We start from the raw sequence: 19,871 nt of genomic DNA, 5'->3' as shown, positions 1-19,871 counted from the left end.
TGGTGGGACCTGGGAAGAAACTGTCTGGAGGAGCAGGGGATGTGGCCATGAGCTGAGTGAGAGGCATAGAGGAAGGCCCTAAGAGAGGCTGGGGGTGAGATACCCTGGGGTCTCCTGGTTTGGGGATGGGGAAGGACCTAGTCTAGGGGTAAATGTGGCTTAGGTAGCCCCTGCAGATGGGCCCTGGCTAACCTAAGTGGGGCTGGACCTAGTTCTGGGGGGCCCTGCCTTACCTGCCCCCTAATGAGTTCTTTACCTTTCACGTGCTTGTTTTGGAACTCGGAGAGGAAGCGGGTGATGCGGTCCGAGGGGATGGCAAAGGAGATGCCAGCTGCAACCTTGAGTGTGTTGATGCCGATGACCTCACCGTCCTGAGCAGGGTGAGCAGAGTGTGGGGGTTACTCGGGGGCATGCAGGCAAAACCACCAACTGCTGCTGAGCTGGGTGTGAGAGCACTCTTTCCAGAAGCAGAGACAGCCATCAGTGCCCCATTGAGATGCCCCAAGCAGCCCCGAGCTACCCTGGAAAGATGGCTCTCTAGGTCACATTGGGGTCAGTGACACTCCCCCCACCCTGTGTAACTTCCAAGTCCTGGGAACTTCTGTTCTACCCCTGAGAAGGCTTTTGGGGTAGTTATTGGGTTGAGCCTGCTCTGCTAGCCCCAGCCCCTCTGCCCTAGGAGGGAGGCAGTGCCCACAGCACCTAGAACACCATCTACTCCCATCAGAGTCCTGGACCCCTTCTATCCCTTCCTTATAAAAAGCAGAGACCAGTGAATGGGGCCAGGGCAGCAACCTGTGTAATCTGTTTTGAGCTGGGTTCCCACCCTGCCCAGCTTCATGGGGGCCAGCGCCAACAGAAGGAGCTGGCCCAGTCAACGGGCCCCACTCCTGGGCAGGACCCCTCCCAAAAGCTGTCTGGCCATGGGAGGCCTGCTGGACGTTTTCCCTAGACAACCCAGGCAGGGCACCACCAGCGTGTCAGGGAAGCGCTCTGTGGCCTAGGGCAGAAACTTTAAGAAGTTTCCAGGCCTTACCACGTGAGCCTCTCTCCCTCAACATCTTTGCCTGGAAAATACTGAATGGGGAAGAGACGGCCACCTACCCAAGTGGCCTTAGTGCCGGCTAGACACAGCCCCTGCCCATGAAGTGCCCCACACTGTCTTCCCCCACCCCGGAAGTGCCCCATGTGCTGTGTCTTATCCTTGGCATCCCCTCGCCCACCCATCCCTTCACCTCCACACCCTCACTAAGCGCGCCCATCTCCAGGAAACGCTCCCTGGTCTGTCTCAGGGGTGGGGCCTGTATCCCTTCAGAGCCTCCTCAGGTACACCTGGAGCACGTGGGCCCATCAAGTCTGGACACTATCCACTCTATGGGTAAGTTTCCTTGGGGCGGGCTGCACTAAGTCTTCAGAGTCTGGGGTCCAAGCTGAACCTCCTGCCCTATTCTGGAAAAATCTCAGCCAGGATGAAGCTGAGCCCGACTCTAGAAGGGAAGGATAACATCGCTCATGGGGTGGCCTCTCCTCTCACCCTAAATTATAACTGAGGACAGCTAAGCCCAGAGCAGTAGGACCCTGATCTATGCCCCCATTGCCCAGTGCCTCTCTGGGGCACATGGCCCCAGCCTGGCAGCTGTTTTCAGTTGTCCCCGAGGGTTCTAGGTAGCACAGGCCTGGTGCTCAGGTCTTCCTGGGCCTCCAACCCAGCGACACTGCTGACCTCTGGACCAAGGACCAAGGGCCTTGTCCCTACCTCTAGCCTGTGCCTCAGAAAACCAGACACTCCACTTTAGCGGACACTTACCAGGTTCACCAGGGGTCCTCCGGAGTTCCCATACTGCAAAGGGGGAAACACTGTATTAGCTGTGCCATGAGCCCCCTGATGGTCCCCCGGGCTCTTTCCCCAGCCAGTGACAAGACGGGCCACTGGAATTGACTTCCACTGCCTTGGTGTTCAACCCACACTACCAGCAGAGGCTCTCACTGACCCTCTGGTCTCTGCACAAACCACGCACTTGCGTGCCTCCACAACTCACCAGCTGCTAGGTCCCTGCAGAACAGGCAGTGTCTGAGGTTTGGTAGTCTCTACAGACATGAATGGCTCCAGCAACCAGTCATGGCATGCACAGGAGTACACACCAAGGCGCCCAGGCTTGGGGCTGTGTGGATGTAGTGGTGCCATCCAACATCACCTTAATCCTAGTAAAGTCAACCTGTGTGGGGCAGACTAAGACCTTCCAGGGGTATGACTGGGCCACCCCATCTCTGCAGCTGTCCAAGGTGGCCCGTCTCTTGGAGGCAGTCCCTGAGGGAATGCTCTACATGAGATAACGAAAAGCATTCCTAGATAATGGTGTGCTGTTTGATGGGATAGGGAACAAGCTGGTCGGAGGTCACTGAGGTCAGCCTTGCCCACAGGACTCACATTGATGATGGCATCTGTCTGGATATAGTCCATGTCTGAGTCCCGGAGGCCCAGCTCCTTGCCATCCCGCTGGGCAGTGCTGACAATGCCCGTCGTCACAGTGTTCTGCAGGGCAAAGGGGCTGCCAATGGCCACCACAAACTCGCCGGGCCGCAGGTCCGCTGAGTGACCCAGAAGCAACACAGGAAGCTTTTTCTGGAAGGAGACGAGGGGACAGCGGCTCAGACCACAGAGAGGGACCCTGACAGGCTGGTCTCTGGAGAGGAAGGAGGCTATTCACAGCCCAGAGACCAGGCTGGGGCAAGTGGCCAATGTGACCTGAAGGCAGACCAGCAGCTGGCCGAGACTGGGGCTGGAGCCTACAGAACCAAGGCCATAAATGTCTGTCACAGGGAGGTACACAGAGCATCCAGGCTGGGGCCAGGCCTCTGACATCCTTGAGCCCAGGGGTTTGTTTGGATTTTGTTTGTTTTGAGACAAGATCTTCCTATGCATCTGACTGACCTAGTACTCACTATGTAGACCAGACTGGCCTCAAACTCACAGAGATCCAGCTGCCTCTGTCTCCCAAGTGTTAAGATTAAAGGCGTGCGCTACTGCCCAGCTAAGCCTGTGATTTAGTGGCGACAGTTTGCTCTGCAGGTCAGCTGAAAGCTACCCAGTGCCCCCAGGCTTGGTGTGCTGCACCCCACAGAGGCACCCCATGGTGGGATATGTAGCTCCCTGGAGCCCTAACAAGGGCCTGGGAAACCTAGTTTGGAATCTTTGATATCTCAATATAGACACACAAGGGAACTGAGGCCAGGGAAAGGAACACTCCGCCCTGCCATCTCAGCACACTAAGTACCTAAACACTCGTTAGCACAGGGCTAGCGGAGCCCATCTGTCTGTGAACTCAGTTATCCGTCCCTGTGGATGCTGTGGTCTGAGAGAGCAGGTGTATATGAATATCTGGTTTGGGGAGCCGCAGGGCACAGAGCTTCTGAGCTTCAGAGGCTCCGGGGTGTGTGTGTGTGTGTGTGTGTGTGTGTGTGTGTGTGTGTGTGGTGTTGAGGCACACGCACCATACTTCTGCTACCAGTGAAAGCCAGACATGCTCTGTCTGTCACCCCAGGGCAATGTTCTTGGTCTATCTCTACAGCAATCATTTGTGCTCTTAACACCAGGGAAGCTGTGGAAGGGCTGTGCTGCCTTACAGCTTCCTGCAGCTGCCCATGGTTGAGCATACAGCCTCGCCTAGCCTGGAGACTCTGAGCACAGCAGAGCTGCATGCTGGCCATAGAGAAGCTGGGCCTCCACAGTGTGAAGAGTTCTTGTCGTTTCAGCCCTTCAGTCTGTCCCCTCCCACCCTCAGTTTCTGTGCTACCATGAAGAAGCAATGCACCCAGACTCGGCCCGTGACAGGACTCAGGACTACAGAGGGTCTGTATCAGGGTTGACCATTATGGATCCTCCACCTTGACAATGAACTCTGCAAACACTGGTCACCACGGACACCAAGAACCTGCATCCAGGAGGAAGCTAGGCTCCACATATCCACACCAGCTGGCTCACAGACATCTAGAGGGAACTGTGTGCCTGAGCCTGACTGAAGACACAGTGACACGTTTGATGGTGGGTGCAGGGGATGCAGAAAACCCCCACGGCCATCCCAGAGCCATGCAATGGTACCGCTGGGTACAATACAAACCAGTTTGAGGATGGTTTGCATCTAGATTAGCCCTGCCACTGTTAGCTGTGATCTTAGGTGTGTGATCTAACCTTTCTGAGCTTCGATTTCCTCTCAGATTCCAAGTGATGAGAATTCTAATCTTCCCAAGGCTCCGTTTCACCCTGTAAGAGTCTAGGTGATGAGGGTTCTCCCGCCCTGGCCTGTGCCACAAACAGGAAGAACACCACCTGGGCTTCTAGAAGCTCCTGGGGACCATAAAGGGTCATGTGGTAGCCAGAGTAGGTGTGGGCACAGAGGTAGAAAGTGGAGCCTGACTTCCCTGGTCTGTCAGCCGCCAAGGACAGGGAACCCCAGATGTGGGCCCGGCTAGGACAATAAAGAGGTGGGGAGGTGTGAGATGCTGTCCTCCTCCCTCCTGTGTCCTGCTTGTTTCTGGTGTTGGCACCTTGGGCAAGGGCAATTCAGAGGCTCCAGGTCTGATGTTGCCAGTGGCCCTGGGACTCAGAGCGCTGGGAAGGCTGAGCTAGTGCAGATGTGCGGGCTGGGGAGGGCACTGCTGGAACAGGCTGGGGAGGGCACTGCTGGGACAGGCTGGGGAGGGCACTGCTGGGACAGGCTGGGGAGGGCATTGCTGGGACAGGCTGGGGAGGGCACTGCTGTGCAGGCAGAGGCACCCCATCTGCTCACCTTGGGGTGGATTACGATAGTGGCGATATCGGACTTCTTGTCAATGTCCTGGATGGTGGCCTCATAGGCATCCCCATTCTGCAGCTGCACCTTCAGCTGCTGCCGGCCTGAGGCGGTGCTGGAGCTGGAGACCACGTGGGCATTGGTGACAATCAAACCAGCCTCTGACATGATGAAGCCTGAACCACTGGATAGCGGCACATTCCGGCCAAACAGAGGGTGTCTGCACAGGGAAGCAGGGGAACGTTCAGAGTAAGGCCTTGGCCTGGGGGAGTCAGCATGGTGGTGGATGCAGAATCACGCGAGGTGAAAGAACAGGCTTGGGGGAACCACTCCCTCCACATCCTGGCTTTGAACTGAGGCTGTCACTGTGGGCGGGGCCTTGGCAACACCGAGGCTGGATGAAGTTCATGGCTGTGAAGATGTGACCGTCATCTCTGATCTGCAGTTTGCTGTACTGATATGTTCACAGTACCTGTTGACATGTTAGCGTGCACCAGCCGGCAGGGGCACCAATGCCCGCCAGCAGGGCCCTAGAGACAACCAGCCGAGACTCCAATGGCCAGTCCAACATCACCTGTGACCTAGCTGCCCTCAGGCAGGCTCTGTAAACCCTCTGAGCCTCTGTCTTCCCATTTGGGAAATGGGCTGTCTGCTTAAGGAGTCTTGACCTTACTTTCAGGATGGGAGGGGGCAGAAGGTTGGTGCAGCTTGGGACCTTCCTCAGGGTGACACACAAAAGTACACAGGCCCTGAGGACCCTAAGTGGATGAAGGAGCCCAAGTGTCTAGCACTCTGGAGCGCGTGACAGTCTTTTCAAAATGTCACCTCAGCCGGGCAGCAGTGGCGCATGTTTTTAATCCCAGCACTAGGGAGGCAGAGCCAGGCAGATCTCTGTGAGTTCGAGGACAGCCTGGTCTATAGAGCAAGATCTAGGACAGGCACCAAAAGTGCACAGAGAAACCCTGTCTTGAAAAACCAAAAAAAAAAAAAAAAAAAAAAAAAAAAAAAAAAAAAAAGTCATCTCAGCCTGGCCAGAGCAGGGGAAACAACAAACATCCTAAGTGCTTCCTGAAGCCAGGGACAAGTTCATTCAAAGTTCATGGGAGACTTGTGGGTCAGTGTTCCCCAAACAGATGTGATCAAGTCCTGACCACACCTCCATGGGTGTGACCTCATCTGGAAGTGGGTCTCTGCAGATGTGGGTCTCTGCAGATGTGACAGGGCTGTGACGTTTCGATGGAGTAGGGGCCCTATGTTCAAGCATCAGTACCTTGAGAAGACAGGAAGCTGGAAGAGGCTCAAGGGGGACATGGGAGACGGGTGGGGAGGAGGTACCCCAACCCGAGGACATCCAGAACCACTGGAAGTTGTAAGCTGGCCCAGGATCCGAGTGGGATGCCCTGTAGACATCTGATCTTGGACCTCAACCTCCAGAGCGGGGAGGCAACGCGTCCCATTGTTTAATCCTCCAGTCTGCGGGGCTCTGTGACTTAGTCCTGGGTAACCTGCTGTGCAAAGCTCTCTGGGAGACTGAGGCCCAGAGATGTGGTACTACTTGCTAGGGTCAGGCAGGGGGCAGAGCAGAGCAGGGTTCCCACCATGCCAAGCTGCTTAGGGCAGAGTCTGTCTCCATCTACCATCCATAGCTCTCTGAGAAGCACCACAGGGTGGCTAAACCTAGCTCTTCTCAAGACTGCAGACGGGGTCCGAGAGAGCCCTGCACCTACATCCCACAGGTCAAGGGTTATGGCTGAAAGGCTCTGTGATGTCTGCCCTACCAGGGCCTTACCTACTCATGAGGCTTTGGCTCCACGAGCCAGACATCACTACTGCCTTAGCCTGTGATTAACCAGCTCAGAGTTAGTGCCCCAGGCCCTCTCAACATACACAGTCCCTCCTCAGCCCCCTTCAGTTGAGACAGCCTCTTAGTGCACCCATTTGTAATTTCCTCAATGATGTGTCTCAGATTTTACCCCAGGGGAAAATCGGATATGGCAGGGGGATCTCCAGGTGGGATGTGATGTGGGGTGTATGTGTGTGTGTGTGTGTGTGTGTGTGTGTGTGTGTGTGTGTGTGTGTGTAAAGGCCTTGGGAGGCATAGGTCTATAAGTTGTCAATTATAGCAGGGACCTGGCAGGCAGAAGGGTCCCACAGTCCCACGGGGCCTGAGTCCCCATCTGGCTCTCTTTTCCAAAAGCCCCAGGGTGGCTTAAGAAAACAGTCTCAGAGCCAACATGGTCCAGAGCTCAGGCTAGACCCTGGATGAGTACTGTTCATCCCCCTCCCCGGCCATATACCCCCCCCCCCCACACACACACACACACCTTGCCTGTGAGGCTCTTGCCACTGTTAGTGGGCAGGAGGTTGAGTAGCCTGACACTTCCCTGGCCATGGAGCGCAGAGGGAGGGCATGGTGATTGACATCAGTAACCAGGCAGCTCCACACCAGAGTCAGACTAATAAGCTGGTCACCAGCTTCCCTGATCCCTATCAGGTGGGCTCCTGTCTGGCTCCACCATTCCAGCCGGCTCCCTCCACTCAGCTCCAGCGCGAGAAGGGTGGAGATTGTTGTGTCTAGAGTCCTGAGGTTCCTGCCACAACTGGCTTCTCTCTAGGGGGTCTAAATTGAGACCTCAGGACCGGATGTGAGTGATGGGACCTTGGCGGCTGTGTCTGGAAGGCAGGGCCTCCTCATTCAGCACAGACATCTCTGGGAGAGAATACTGGGTGTGGGAGGAAGGGAGGAGGCCCCTCCCCTGTCTGTAAAGAGGGATCCTGCCAGGAAGCTAGACCACACATCGCACAGTGGGCTTCCTCTCCCATAGACAAACCTGCTTCCCTGTCCACCCACCTCCACTCAGTCCTCCCTCCCCTCCCCGTCTAGCTACGAGTTCGCACACCCTCCCTCGCGCCTGATTCAGAACACTTGTCCTGTTGAGCTGGCACCTCAGTGGGACTGTCCCCTGTTTCTCTGTATCTCCTAGACTCCTAGGTACTCACTTTAGGCTGACCTTCGTCCCCCAGGCACATCAAGTTTCAGTAGCTGCTACTCATCCCACCCCACCTGTTGCTATGGCTCCAGCTGCTGGAATCAGGTCTCGTTTTAGTGGCAGCAGGCAGGAGGGAAGCTGGGAACGGGAAAGCTGAGGAGCAACTCGGGGGGGCCCCCACGCACCTCAGGAAGAGCTCTATGTGGACCACGGCTGGCGCGATCTTCTCCACCACATCAGCGATGAAGTTGAACTTGTACCGTGGGCTGGTCAGCTGGTGGAGACCTGCGCTGGCGGCAAGGACCAAGGGTGTCAGTGAGACCTGCTGGCTCCCAGCAGCCCCTAGGCCCAGGGTGGTAGAGGTCCTGCTGCAGACCCCTCCCTGGACTCAAAGCCCGTGTCAACATGCTCTGAACCCCATCCCCCAGAAGTGCAGGGATGCCCAGACATCTGAGGTAGTGGTCCCTGCCCTGGAGAATGGTTAACTAGGACTTTTGGGAGTTGAACTTCTGCACATTTTCCCCACTGGACTCTTGGGGGCTGAGCAGGAGTCATAGAGAGGTTTGGATCTTAGCTCCAGGAAGCACAGGACTAATGCCGAGGACCAGCACCCCTGGGTTCCTGCCTGCTCCCATGTAAAAAAGTGTGTTGGAGAGCGAACCATTTGCCTGTCTCTGCCTGAGGACCAGCGTACTGATAGTTAAGGGCACAGTGGAAGTCCCTGAGCCACCCTCATCTGGCCTCTGTGAGGCCCTTCCTCATTGGCCAGGCTGTAGATTCCTGGGTGGACAGAGCACCCCGCCTTTGACTGACTTGGCCATAGCCCAGGCCTACTTGCCAGGCAGCTCACAAACCTCCCCAAAACCTTAATCACTGGCTCAGATTCCTGCCGCCATCAGCAACGGGGTTGTGGCCTGCCAGGACCACAGGCCTGAGGCGTGCGGGTGGCACAAGACCGTACCAAGACCTCCAGACACCATGCTCCTTGGAACTGCTTCTGAGGGGTCCGTGGGCTCCGAAATGAGCACAGGCCTGGGAGCTGCACACAGCTGGGCTCAGCTGGACCCGCTGTCTTCCAGCTGTGGACCTGCGGCAAGTCACTTACCCTCTCTGGGCCTTGACTTTCCCATCTGACAAGTGGGACCGAAGGTGACCTCTCATGGGGCCTGGGTAAACTGATGAGAATGTAAATGGTGACATTCCCTTTCCCAGGAAGCCACCACTCACCCTGGTACCTGGTGATGTGAAAGGGCCCTGTATGGCTCTGTGGGGCTGAGCTTCCACCTCATAAACCTGGTTTTCCACACCATCCAACAGGATGGAAAATAACATGTCCACAGCAGCAGCCATGAGAGGGGTACAGACCACAGCCTGTGCTCTGAAAAAATTGTGGGCCAACACTGTCCCCACATACAGCCGTCAATGTCCCTGACTCCCAGAGTGGCAGCTGGCGGGGTGTGGGGTGTGTGTGTGGTGGTGGTGGGGGGAATGGAGCCTCAAATGTAAAGATGGCGAATGGAGGCTTACAAAACAATTCCTAGCCAGGCCTCCTGTGCAGTTTACCCGGTCACACCCGCCCACAGCCTTCGTGAACCCAGCCCTGGCATCCATCGGCAATGAGGGACAGCAAGGATGGAGACGTGTGAGCAGGGGTGGGACAGATGGAACCTGGGGTGAGATGGGACATGCAGACGGCTCCTGGACTCCTGTATGGGCAAAGCCACCTGCTGCCCCCGACTGGCAGGAAGTGATCAGAGAAGTTGTCTAAGTGGGCTGAGACCTGGGCCCAGTGCGCCTTTGACTGAGGAGGAAGGAATACCGCCCTTCTCACAGACAGCATGGAGAACAAATCACCCTGTCTGCCTCACTGCCCAGTTCATCCTGGGGCTCGGCACTTCCAGGACCGACAGACCCCTCCCCTGGCTCTGCCCACCTGGCCTGCCAGGCCCAGTATGGGTAGTGGTAGAACTGAGGCAGGAGCCAAGGCCTCCCAGTCCCTGTGTCCCCAGGCTGTTGGGAGCTGACCCGGAGGTTCAAGTCAGTGAGCAGACCCACCACCGCGCTGCTCCAAGCTCCTAGGCCACTTGTTATTCCAGAGTGAGGACCTGACCTTCAGAAGGACCTTGTCAGCTAGGATTCTGCATGGTAGGTAACTGGAGAGATGGCAAGGCCTGGAGCAAGGGCCCAGGACAGCCCGATCTGCTTTCAGCTGGCTTTTCATGCTCAGGACCTCAGAGCAACCAAAGAGATACTACTATACAGGGTCCCCATTCCCCAGCACTAGCGCTCCAGCACAGAGACCTGTGCTGTGGCTCACCCCACAGCCCAGAGGTGATAGCCCTCCTGGAAGGAGGGAGGAGGAGGCAAAGCCAGAACTTGCTCAGCCCAGACCCCAGCTTAGACCCCCCACCCCACCCCATGGCCCATTTTACAGCCCAGAAAACTGAGGTTGAGTATGAATGCCATCTTCGAATGGAAGGCCTAGCCCTGCGCCAGGTCGGGGAACCCTGCAGCCCGCCAGGCATGGCCCTTTAATCGGGCCCCACTCTCAGATGAGTCACCATGAGTCACACAGAAGGCCGCAAGCCCCCACCACAGCCTTCCCACATGAACTGGCTTGGCTGGGCCAGGAAACAGCTCTGTTTATTTGGGGTTTCTTAACAGCCCCACCCCCATGCCAGGCCGAGCCAAGTTCTGAAGGCCGTAGTCTCAGCACACTCAGCTGCTGGCTCTTTTTTATTTTTTTATTTGACTTTTTGTTGTTTTTCAAAAATAAACAGAATCTGAAGGCCCGGAAGTTTTGTTCCCAAGCAGGACACAGAACACAGCCCTCAGGGCCAGGTGTCTGGGGGCTCCTAGGAGAGGAAGGGCTGTAAGAAGTAACCCTCGGAGGGAAGCTGGCCTCGGGGCTCCATCTCCAACATGCCTGCCTAAGTGACAGTGGGTGACCCTCAAGCAGGATGGCGTGTGAACTGTGCACAGTCATAACGCCATGGGAGAGACGAAGACCTGAAAGCACAGAATGGGAATGAGAATGACCACGACACACCACGGGGACACCCTACACCGTCACAGAGGCTGTACACTACACGGTTCCATCGGCATTATTAACAGGGGTCCGTATCCATACCCACATTCCCCGGAGTTGGACAGTGTGCAACACGCACGACTGTGTACATTAGCCCGAAACCAGCACACAGTCCGGCAGGTAAAGGAGCCTGGTTCTGATCCCCATATCTGGCTCTTCAACGGTGTCCCCCAACTCTGCCACTTCTTAACAGAAAGGCCCCACAGGTCTCCCGAGTCCACTGTGCCTCAGTTCTCTTACGGGGGACAGCAGTGACATCCCTCCCTGGGTCACCAGACAGTTGAGGTTATGAATATTCAGGCTTGGTGTGGTGTGAGGCCTAACGGGGGGATGGCAAATAAATCCAGGCATAGCACATGTTTGTGTGCAGTTGGTGCCGGACGACCGAATGCAGCATTGAGCACCCCACACTCACCGGTTTTACTGCCCCTCCCCACCCAGTCACAGGTGGAAGGGCATTCCATAAGGGGAGCTGGGGATCTCTGTGCCCGGAGCCTAGCCTCACAGCCAACCTCCAGAGGTTGGCTCAGCCAGCAGAGCCTGGAATTTCACAGCCAGAGGCGCCGCTGCCGCCGCCGGGCTGGCCCCAAGCCAGAGACAGGTCAAGGCTGGGCTCTCCTGGAAGCTAACCAGCTGTTACACCCTCCCAAGGCGCAGCACAGAGCTGGGATGTACCTAGGTTTAGGGATCTGGCTGTGTGCCTCGGGCAGGCCACCTGATCTCTCTAAGCCTTGTTTCCCAACCTATAAACCAGCCACTGTATCAGCCTTGGAGAGCTCAGGGAGGCCGACTCTGGGCCTGGTGCCCTGTGCCCGGTGTGCTGTGCTTGATACCTTGCACCTGGGCTGGTACCCTGGGCTGTGGCTGCGAGGGAGAGGTGGTGTGTGGTCTGTGTGCCCCAAGCTGGACAGTGGCTCTCCCCATCCTCCGTTCCCTAGGCAGGACCTGGGTCTGAGGGCCGCAGACAGCAGCAGGACTCCCTGGGAACCACAGAGGGATCTTGATGTTTGTGGCCAGGGGGACATGGGTCACTTAGGGACAGGCAAGCATTTAGGAGGAGGACACACAGGAAAGCTGCGGCAGCAGGGCTGAAGCTGTAGGGGCTGTGTGTTCCACTCTCGCTGCTTACTTCCAGGGCCAGCACAGCCCGGGTACCCACGCACTGAGGACACTGTAGGTCGTGACCCCCCTTGGATCGCATATCGGACATTTGCATTACGATGCATCACAGTAGCAAAATTACAGTTCTGGAGTAGCAATGAAATAATACGGATGGGGGTCACCACAATGTGAGCAACTGTACTAAAGCATGAGGAAGGTTGAGAAACAGTGCTCTAGAGAGACTCTCTGTGAGGGTGCAAGGGGGACCTTAGGGTTGGTGCCCTGTTGGCCTGGGCCTTGAGGAATGGGGGATCAGCACACTTGGCGAAGGGGCTGCGTGACACTGTGAGCAGGAGCCTGGGACAGGAGCTGGGACAGGAGCTGAGGCAACGGAGTAGACAGGGCCTGGAGAGTTAGTTCCTGGGGTCTCTACTGGAGGGTTGTGCTGGTACCACAGATATACAGGCACAGCGTGTGGTGCCCCAGGCCTGTCGTGTAGTTGAGGCACATGTGCCCGGCCAGGCTTCCACAGCCCCAAGAAGAGGGGCTTATGACTGCATTCGGTTTCTCATAACTTAGTTACCTCCTCACAGTGTCCTCCAGGGTGGCCACCTCCTCATGGGGCTCAAGGACCACGGTATATCAGATCAACAATAGGGAGTCAGGAGGACCATGGCTTGGGGCAAGCTCTCCCTTACTCTGAGAACCTGTCCTTGTACCCCAACATTATCCCCCACGATGAGCTCAAGGCTTCAGAGGTTATGGCAGGAATCCGGACAGCTGACCCTAGGAGTTCTGGTAGCCACCTCCTGCAAGGCAGCAGGTTGTAGATGTGCCATCTACCCAGCCTGCTGTGCCATCTGCACAGGTCTGAGGCCTACAGCATAGGCCAGGGAGGCCACCTGCCTCACTGTGTCCAGAGATCCTATAGGCCAGTGAGCACACCCAGACTTTTGGTGGTGTAGGGCACAAGGGTCAGCAGGCAGACCAGCATGGTGAGTGCCACTCTGTCGAGGCAGCATGGTCCCCACACAGCTCCTCTGCATGGCCACCTCTGCATGCCCTGGAGGTAAATGAAGAAAGGGACCTGGGTTTGACAGTGCTTCTGGACTCACAGGTCATGGAGCTCCTCCTAGTCCCCAGCCATGACACACAATCTTACCCACTATGAAATACATGTATGAAGCCCCTGGAACCCTGCCAGTCCTCACCCACAGCCAGACCACTGTCCAGTTCTGCTGTCCCAGCAGGCAATGGGGCAGATAGAGCATGCATCTTCTTCCTGGTTAGTCTCAGATGCTGAACTCTGAGCCCCTAGAAGCTTCTAAGAAGAGTGAACACAAAAGCCACCCAAAGCTCTTAAATAACAGGCTGGGAGAGGCCAGCAGAGCCTCCTTGCACATTAAAAGCTGCCTGTTAAATCTGTGTGGGAACTGCCCCAAAGCCCCCCCAGTTGCGAGTTCTAGAAATAAGTAGATGTCTACTGTCACAGAGGGGCTGTGGGACAGGGACTCTGGGAAACCTGCAAGCAGACCCCCGAGTGCAGGTCATCCTAGCAAAGGGACCCTTCCCTTGAGAATGCTTTTCTAACATGCAGGTGGGACCCAACATTTTCTGTCATTCCCACTGGAACCATCTAATAGGGACCAAGAGAGCTACAGAGACCCGTGGGCCCAGATATTCATATAATAACAACAGCTACTGTGTGCAACCAGGTGCTGGACCCACCGCTGCCATGAGGCCCAGAGTGAGCAAGCAGGAGAGAGAAGACAGGTCAATGGACATCTAAGCCCAGAAGAGGAACCCTGCTAGGTGAGAATGAGAGAGGGAACTGTGGGTGGTGGGCAGAACATGTGCAAAGGCCCTGAGGTAGCGGGGGGGGGGGGGGTGTAAGGTGGCCAGAGGGTGAGAAGGTCGCAGATGACGGCAATGGAGGTGTGTGTGTGTGTGTGTGTGTGTGTGTGTGTGTGTGTGTGTGTGTGTGTATTGGCAGACACAGGGCCTGAGAGTCCAGGTAAGTGTGGAGGGTGACTTGGAGGGGGTCTTGTTAGTAACATGCAGGACAGACTGACCAGGGACACCTGGCTGCCAGGTAAAATGATACAGGATGATAAGGAAGGTAGAAGCCAGCAGAAGCCAATGGTGACTTGGTCTCCCTCTGCTACCCAATCTGTTCTGAGACCCCCATGCCACAGGAGCCCCCCTCTCAGACATCACCCTCAAGTGGGGCTCACCAGCTCTCCCCGCCCCCAAGACATTCATGAGCCCAGAGCATCTGGGCATTGTGGTTTGTGGTCAGGCTGGTTAGTGACCATATTCACAGCAAACAGGAGGCGATGACAGGTGCAGTGGCGGACAGAGGCTGAGACATCAATGTCCTGGGGCGGTGCTGTCAGCTGAGCTGGGAGGACCAGTTAGAGACAGCCAGGCTGCCTCGGCCAGTCTCCATCTGCATGGAGTGAGCCTGGCACTCGCACTAGTGTGTGAAACTTCTGAGCAGCCGGAGACAGCCGCAGAGAAGCAGCAGCAGACAAGCACAGGGTGCTTCTGTGAATCATGTCCGTGGAGTAAGCAGCAACCTGGACCACCCAGGTCAGAGTGCGCAACGGACAAGTGTCAGGCTCAAGGTCACTGGCCCTGTCTAGCTGTAACCATCCCCTCTGACTACCAGACTACTGAGACAATGGGCCCTGAGAAACTGAAATTCCCCCAGGAATCTCACTCTGGGAAGAGAAGACTGCAGCCAGTGAGAGGGATGCATCAGGCCACCTTGCAGGAGAGACCGGAGTGGAGACTGAGGGGTCAAGGATGGGTGGGAGATGCTTGGTTTGTATATACTTCTGTTCCTCTATTTAAACCTAAATCTCGTGTCAGGACCCCTAGATGGACTTGGGGAGCTGTCACTGGACCTCTTTGCTCCTCTTCCCAATGTGGCCACGTTGCTTTAGTTGGCCCTTTGAGGATGGGTGGTAGAGCCTGGCTTGTTAACATCCCCGGTAATGTGCCCTCCTTCCCTGGCTTCAATTCCTGCCAGCTCATGGGCACCTTGAGCTTTGACGGTGGCCAGTGCGTTAGACCAGATCTTGGTCTCTGCTCTGCCCAGGCCTCTCCACCCTCCCCATCTTTGCTAGGGAGCCCCGTTCCCTGTCCCAACTCAGCACCTCTCCTAGGGGCCTCACTGCTCAGCAGCAACAGTGTGCCCAGCACAAGAAGTAACCCTGGGCCCCAGTGTGCACTGCGCTGGGACTAAATCTTCCCTGCACGGGTCTCTCCCAGGCCTGCCATCAGACCGTTTATGATTGAGTACCCAGAAGACAATGGAGCGATGTAACTAAGGACAGTGGGTCTAGGAAGCCCGCCATCCCGCCAACACCCACAGACTCTCAGCCACCTCTGCCGCACTTAGTGATGGATACCCTGCCTAATCCTCAGGCTGACTTCCTCCTCTCTCCTTGGTCTGTGCCCTCCAGGGTCTAGAAGTCTCAAGGGCACTAACAGGGTCTGCTTCATGCCACACACTGTTACCAATCAAGGGACAGCCAGGCACAGAAAAGATTTTTCACAAATGGCTCAGCCTGCGAAGAAGAAAGGCCACCTCCATCCCTGCCCATCTCTGCCCAGAGCCTGATGCTAACAGTATCAGCCACATGGGAGACCAGGGGAAGGGTACACCAAATACAACCAAGATGGTAGCAAGCAGAAGAGCAGAGGAGAGCCCGTGCCTGGCCACCCCGAACCCTCTGCACCTCAGACAGCAAGGCCCAAGATGGGCACACAGAACCAGCACCCAGCACACCCTGGGTGTCCTTGTAATGTATTACACTGCCCAAAGAGAGCAAGCACTGGGCTGCTGTCCCTCATGTGACCTATGACCCTACCCATACCAACATACAGCCCCTCCAAAATGTAGGTGTAGACCCTATAAGACCCTTCCACTTATGAGTGGAGACTAAGGCCTTTGTAAGCGGTACCACACCCCCTTGGGTCTCTCACCCATGTCACGTGCTTGCCTTCTGCCCCACCATGGCATGTGAGCACATAGTAGCCTCCCCTTGGGGGATCAGGGCTGGGTCTCAACCACGGGCTTCCAGGTTCCAGACTATGAGACATGAATGTTTGTTTGTTATAACCTGCTTAGTCTCCCATAACACAGATAAGGATGTCCTCCTCCCAACTCTCCTGAAATGGCTTACTCATGTGGTCCACAGAATCCTACATGGATGGCACTTTCCAGTCTGGGCACCTGTGGCCACCCAGCCTGAGAGGAAGGCAGGTGTTCACCGGGAAAGAGCCGTGCCTGCCGCTCTTTCTCTGGCCTCTGGCTGTCTAGAGCTCCTTCAGCCTTCTCTCCAGGAGAATGTTCAGCTCCCCAGCCTTTTGGGGACACAGGACTTGAGTGTCCAGAAGGCAACAGTTCTGTCTGACAGGGCAAAGCCAGCCTCTGGCACTATGCTTACAGCCACCAAGTCCCATCCCCACCCAGCGCTGAGCTACCTGCACTTCCCAATGTGTCCAGTACATGCAGTCAAGCCCACAAGAGTCTATTCAGGCCAGTGCGTCTTTCCAGGATGCCTTCCACACAGCACAGAGAAAACTCAGCCTTATTCTCCAAAAGATGGCCTAGATGACCTTCTGCCTGGTTCCCAGGTATCCTCTGAGTGCCCAGCAGAGCCCGTCTGACCTCAGGCTAAGGACGCACAGGGGCTGTGCTGAGCTGCATTGAGGATCAACCACTGAGTCCCCATCACGCCAAGGGCAAAGCTTGGTATCCTAAACAATGCCCCAGACAAGAAGCAGATTGACAAAGTTTTTTTTTTCTTGGATGTACAGGGTTCCATTGCAAGGTCAGAAGTGACCAAGCGCCACCTGCCAACCAGGAGAGGCCGTCTTAGGAGTCTCCCCCTGAGCCTTTGAGCTGTGGCTTACACACTGGCTGTAGCCCCATTTTGCCTCCCAAAGACCACCTAGCTACAGACAGAAGAAAAGAAAAGAAAGAAAGCTACAGACAGAAGAAAAGAAAACCCAAAGAGAAACTGAAGACAGAGACCAGAAAAGACTGCATGCCACTCGCCAATCATTCCCTTCTAAACCACTAGAGGACTATAAGAAACAGAGGAGTGCCTGGGTCAGAGCCCCACACTACAGACACTACAAAGCTGCCACACTAGGTCTCAATTCTAACTTGTTCTGTGGCTTTGGGGACAGCGATGAACTCTTGGGACTCAGTTTCTCCATCTAGAAGGCTAGAGGACTGTCTGAACTTTTCCTAAAAGGCTGCCTAGTGGCACTCCGTGAGCGGGCGGCATCCCCTTGGGCCTCAGTTTCCTCAGAATAAGTCTTTGAATTCCTGGCGGAGCTTACCCGAGGGGCAGGCGCCCTTCTGCAGCTGGCGCACCGGCGTCCCGGAGATCTGCAGGGCACGGCGGCTGGCGGCCTGCAGCGCGCACACGTCGGCATAGGTGTGCCCGTCCGTGCCACACACTGCGTGGGTCCAACGGCAGCGGCACACACCGCGCACGCACTCCAGGCTGTCGCCGCACGGCGAGTCCAGGGGGCTACCGCAGGGCTCGCCCTCGCTGGCAGCGCACACCAGGCAACAGTTGCAGAGGTCGGGCACATAGCCCCCGGGGCAGCGCGGGCTCGGGCAGCGCGACACGTCGCAGCGCGCAGGGCAAGGCGCCGTCGGGGGTTCCCGGGCCAGCGCCAACACAGCCAGCGTGGCCAGCGCGGCCAGCGCGGCGGGAAGCAGCGCGCGCGCCTGCATCGTCAAGAGGCGGCGGCGCGAGACCCGCGGGAACACCGAGGCCCGGGCGGCTCAGGCGCACTCTGGCTGGGAGCGCAAAGACATGGTGTGGGGACTGACCCGGGCCTCTCCTTTGCTGACCGTCCGCAGGCTTTTAATGGCCAAGGCCGCCCGCCCTCGCTGGAAGGGGCGGCCCTGCTCGCCGTCAGCCCCGCCCCAGCCCCACGGGACCCCGCCCCGGCTAGTGGGGACCCACCCGGCGCCTCCTGCTCCCCCAGCCGGCCTGGTAGGGGGTGCACTTTGGGTGACAGGTCTGCGAGCCCATGGTGAAGGCCTGGGGAGGAGGAGCTGCCACGGAGTATCCCAGTTCTAGCCAAGGACCTGACCACAACCCCAGAGACATAACAAAACCAAAATCTGTCCCTAGCTTTCCTCCATAGAGGAAGGCCCCAAACCCAGACCCTCCTGCTCCTCATGACTCTCTCTGGGGACATTGGAGGTAGATGCTTAGGAAGCAGCTGGGTGCCCCCCTCCTCCCATCTTCAGCTGGAGGGTGTGTCCCCCAGCTAGGGAGGGGGCCCATCTGCCTTCCATTAGGGGTCTGTTCTGTGCTCTCCCTGATCTAGAACTCTGGTTGCTGCCTGGTGCGCCTCAGTTTCTTCTCAGACAAGGAGGACTGAGCACCTCCCAACTCAGGGCTGTTGGAAGTGCCAAAATACCAGGCAGGGCAGGAGCAGGAAGCTCGCTGCCTCAGCTCACCCCGCCTCAGCTCACATCTGAAGGTGCCTCCTTGTGCATTCACCAAAAGCTCCTTCAGACCCAGGCCAGGCAGCAGGGTGTACACCTGGTGACCGGGATGTCAAGTTGCTAGCAGTCGGGGATCCAGCAGAGCCTCTCCAGTAGGTGATGCTGGATTGAATACACAGCTCCAGGGGTGAGAGAACCTGGTCTGCCACACAGGAGAGGCAGAAAGCAAAGAGGGTCCTGGCAGGAAGCTGTTACCTGCTTGGAGTTTCCCAGCCGCACTGGAGGGCGTGGCGTGGCGTGGCATGGCGTGGCGTGGCGTGGCGTGGCGTGGCGTGGTGTGGTGTGGTGTGGTGTGGTGTGGTGGCACCTCTGCCTCCATGGGTGATAAAGCCATGGGTCCCATGGATGGCTGTTGGTGGAGGGCTGGGGAGATGGGGTTGAGGAGGAATCTGGTTCCTGGGAACTCTCACGTGTTGAGGCCTGTGCAATGCCCAATGACCAGGAAGCAGAGTGGTCTCATCAGACAGAATTGTTTGGGGAGAGGAAGTGAGGTTCCAGGTGTGAGCGCTTTGCTGGAGGGCGGGGGTGTTGTTTTTTCACAAGAGGTAGACCAGGCTTTGCTCCAGGCTTTTTGTGTGCAGATGGGGAAACGAGTCTCAGGCTCCCGGATTGGAGCCTCAGGCTACATACAGTGTATTAGTCCTGGCTGCTACTTGGCAGGCTGATCCACGTGTATTATTTGGCTCTCTGTGTCCTCCTGCCTGAGATGTGGGTATCAGGGGCCTCAGAGTGAGGCTGGGAAAAGATGGTGGGCTTCCCTCCCATTCATTTTGTCTGAAGTCTCAAGTTCAACTTTCCCGCTCTAGATCCCATTATCCTCAATGGTCACCTGACCTGACCTGACCTTTCCATGGCTGTGTACAGCACTTTAGTCCCCTGTGCGGAAGAGAAACTGAGGCTTGGAGTTAAAGGATAAACACAGCTGTAGCTTCTCTTCTAGGAGGGAGATAGTTCCAGGCCCTGTCTTTGTTCTTCTGGAAGTTTCCAGGGAGTCTTCGGCAAAGGCAGGGCAGTGGCTCCCCCTGCTGCCTTAGCCCTTTACAGCTCCTCCCTCATTCAGCCACAGGGACACCTTGGGTCTCTCTGGAGTCTGAGTGACCCCCAGGTCTCCGACCTCTAGGGCACAGCATCTCCTGCATGGCCCAGCAGGGAAGGGGCTGCCCTCCCTGCCCTCAGAACCTGACAGCCTTTGCCATCCACCGGTGTGAGTGGGCTCTGGACCGGCTCTCCCCTGCTGCCTTCTCTTGAGTCACCGTAGGTGGCTGGCTTGATCCTTTGGCCCCCTTTGTTTTCCCCTCTTCGATATGCCGTCATTCTTCACCATGAAACAGCATGGAGCTGGTTGCAGCCAG

The 19,871-nt window shown here is 56.7% G+C and overlaps 1 protein-coding gene across 2 annotated transcripts in view; it reads right to left on the bottom strand.

The window, feature by feature from the left end:
- Htra3 (HtrA serine peptidase 3) overlaps positions 1-17,870 on the bottom strand; it is a 29,245-nt gene extending 11,375 nt beyond the window's left edge. The window contains exons 1-6 of one of the 2 annotated variants that reach the window (XM_006985583.4): positions 17,331-17,870; positions 7,966-8,065; positions 4,788-5,010; positions 2,429-2,623; positions 1,808-1,840; positions 257-371 (exon numbers count right to left, since the gene is read on the bottom strand). In XM_006985583.4, coding sequence (XP_006985645.1) covers positions 257-371; positions 1,808-1,840; positions 2,429-2,623; positions 4,788-5,010; positions 7,966-8,065; positions 17,331-17,733 — 1,069 coding nt within the window. In that variant the 5' untranslated portion in view covers positions 17,734-17,870. The remainder of the gene's footprint in view (positions 1-256; positions 372-1,807; positions 1,841-2,428; positions 2,624-4,787; positions 5,011-7,965; positions 8,066-17,330) is intronic. The other variant, XM_006985584.4, reaches the window with a different exon arrangement.
- Between the last annotated feature and the right edge of the window lie 2,001 nt (positions 17,871-19,871).

Source organism: Peromyscus maniculatus, chromosome 10, assembly GCF_049852395.1.
Source record: "Peromyscus maniculatus bairdii isolate BWxNUB_F1_BW_parent chromosome 10, HU_Pman_BW_mat_3.1, whole genome shotgun sequence".
Taxonomy (NCBI): Eukaryota; Metazoa; Chordata; class Mammalia; order Rodentia; family Cricetidae; genus Peromyscus; species Peromyscus maniculatus.
This window is presented reverse-complemented; position numbering and strand designations above follow the sequence as displayed.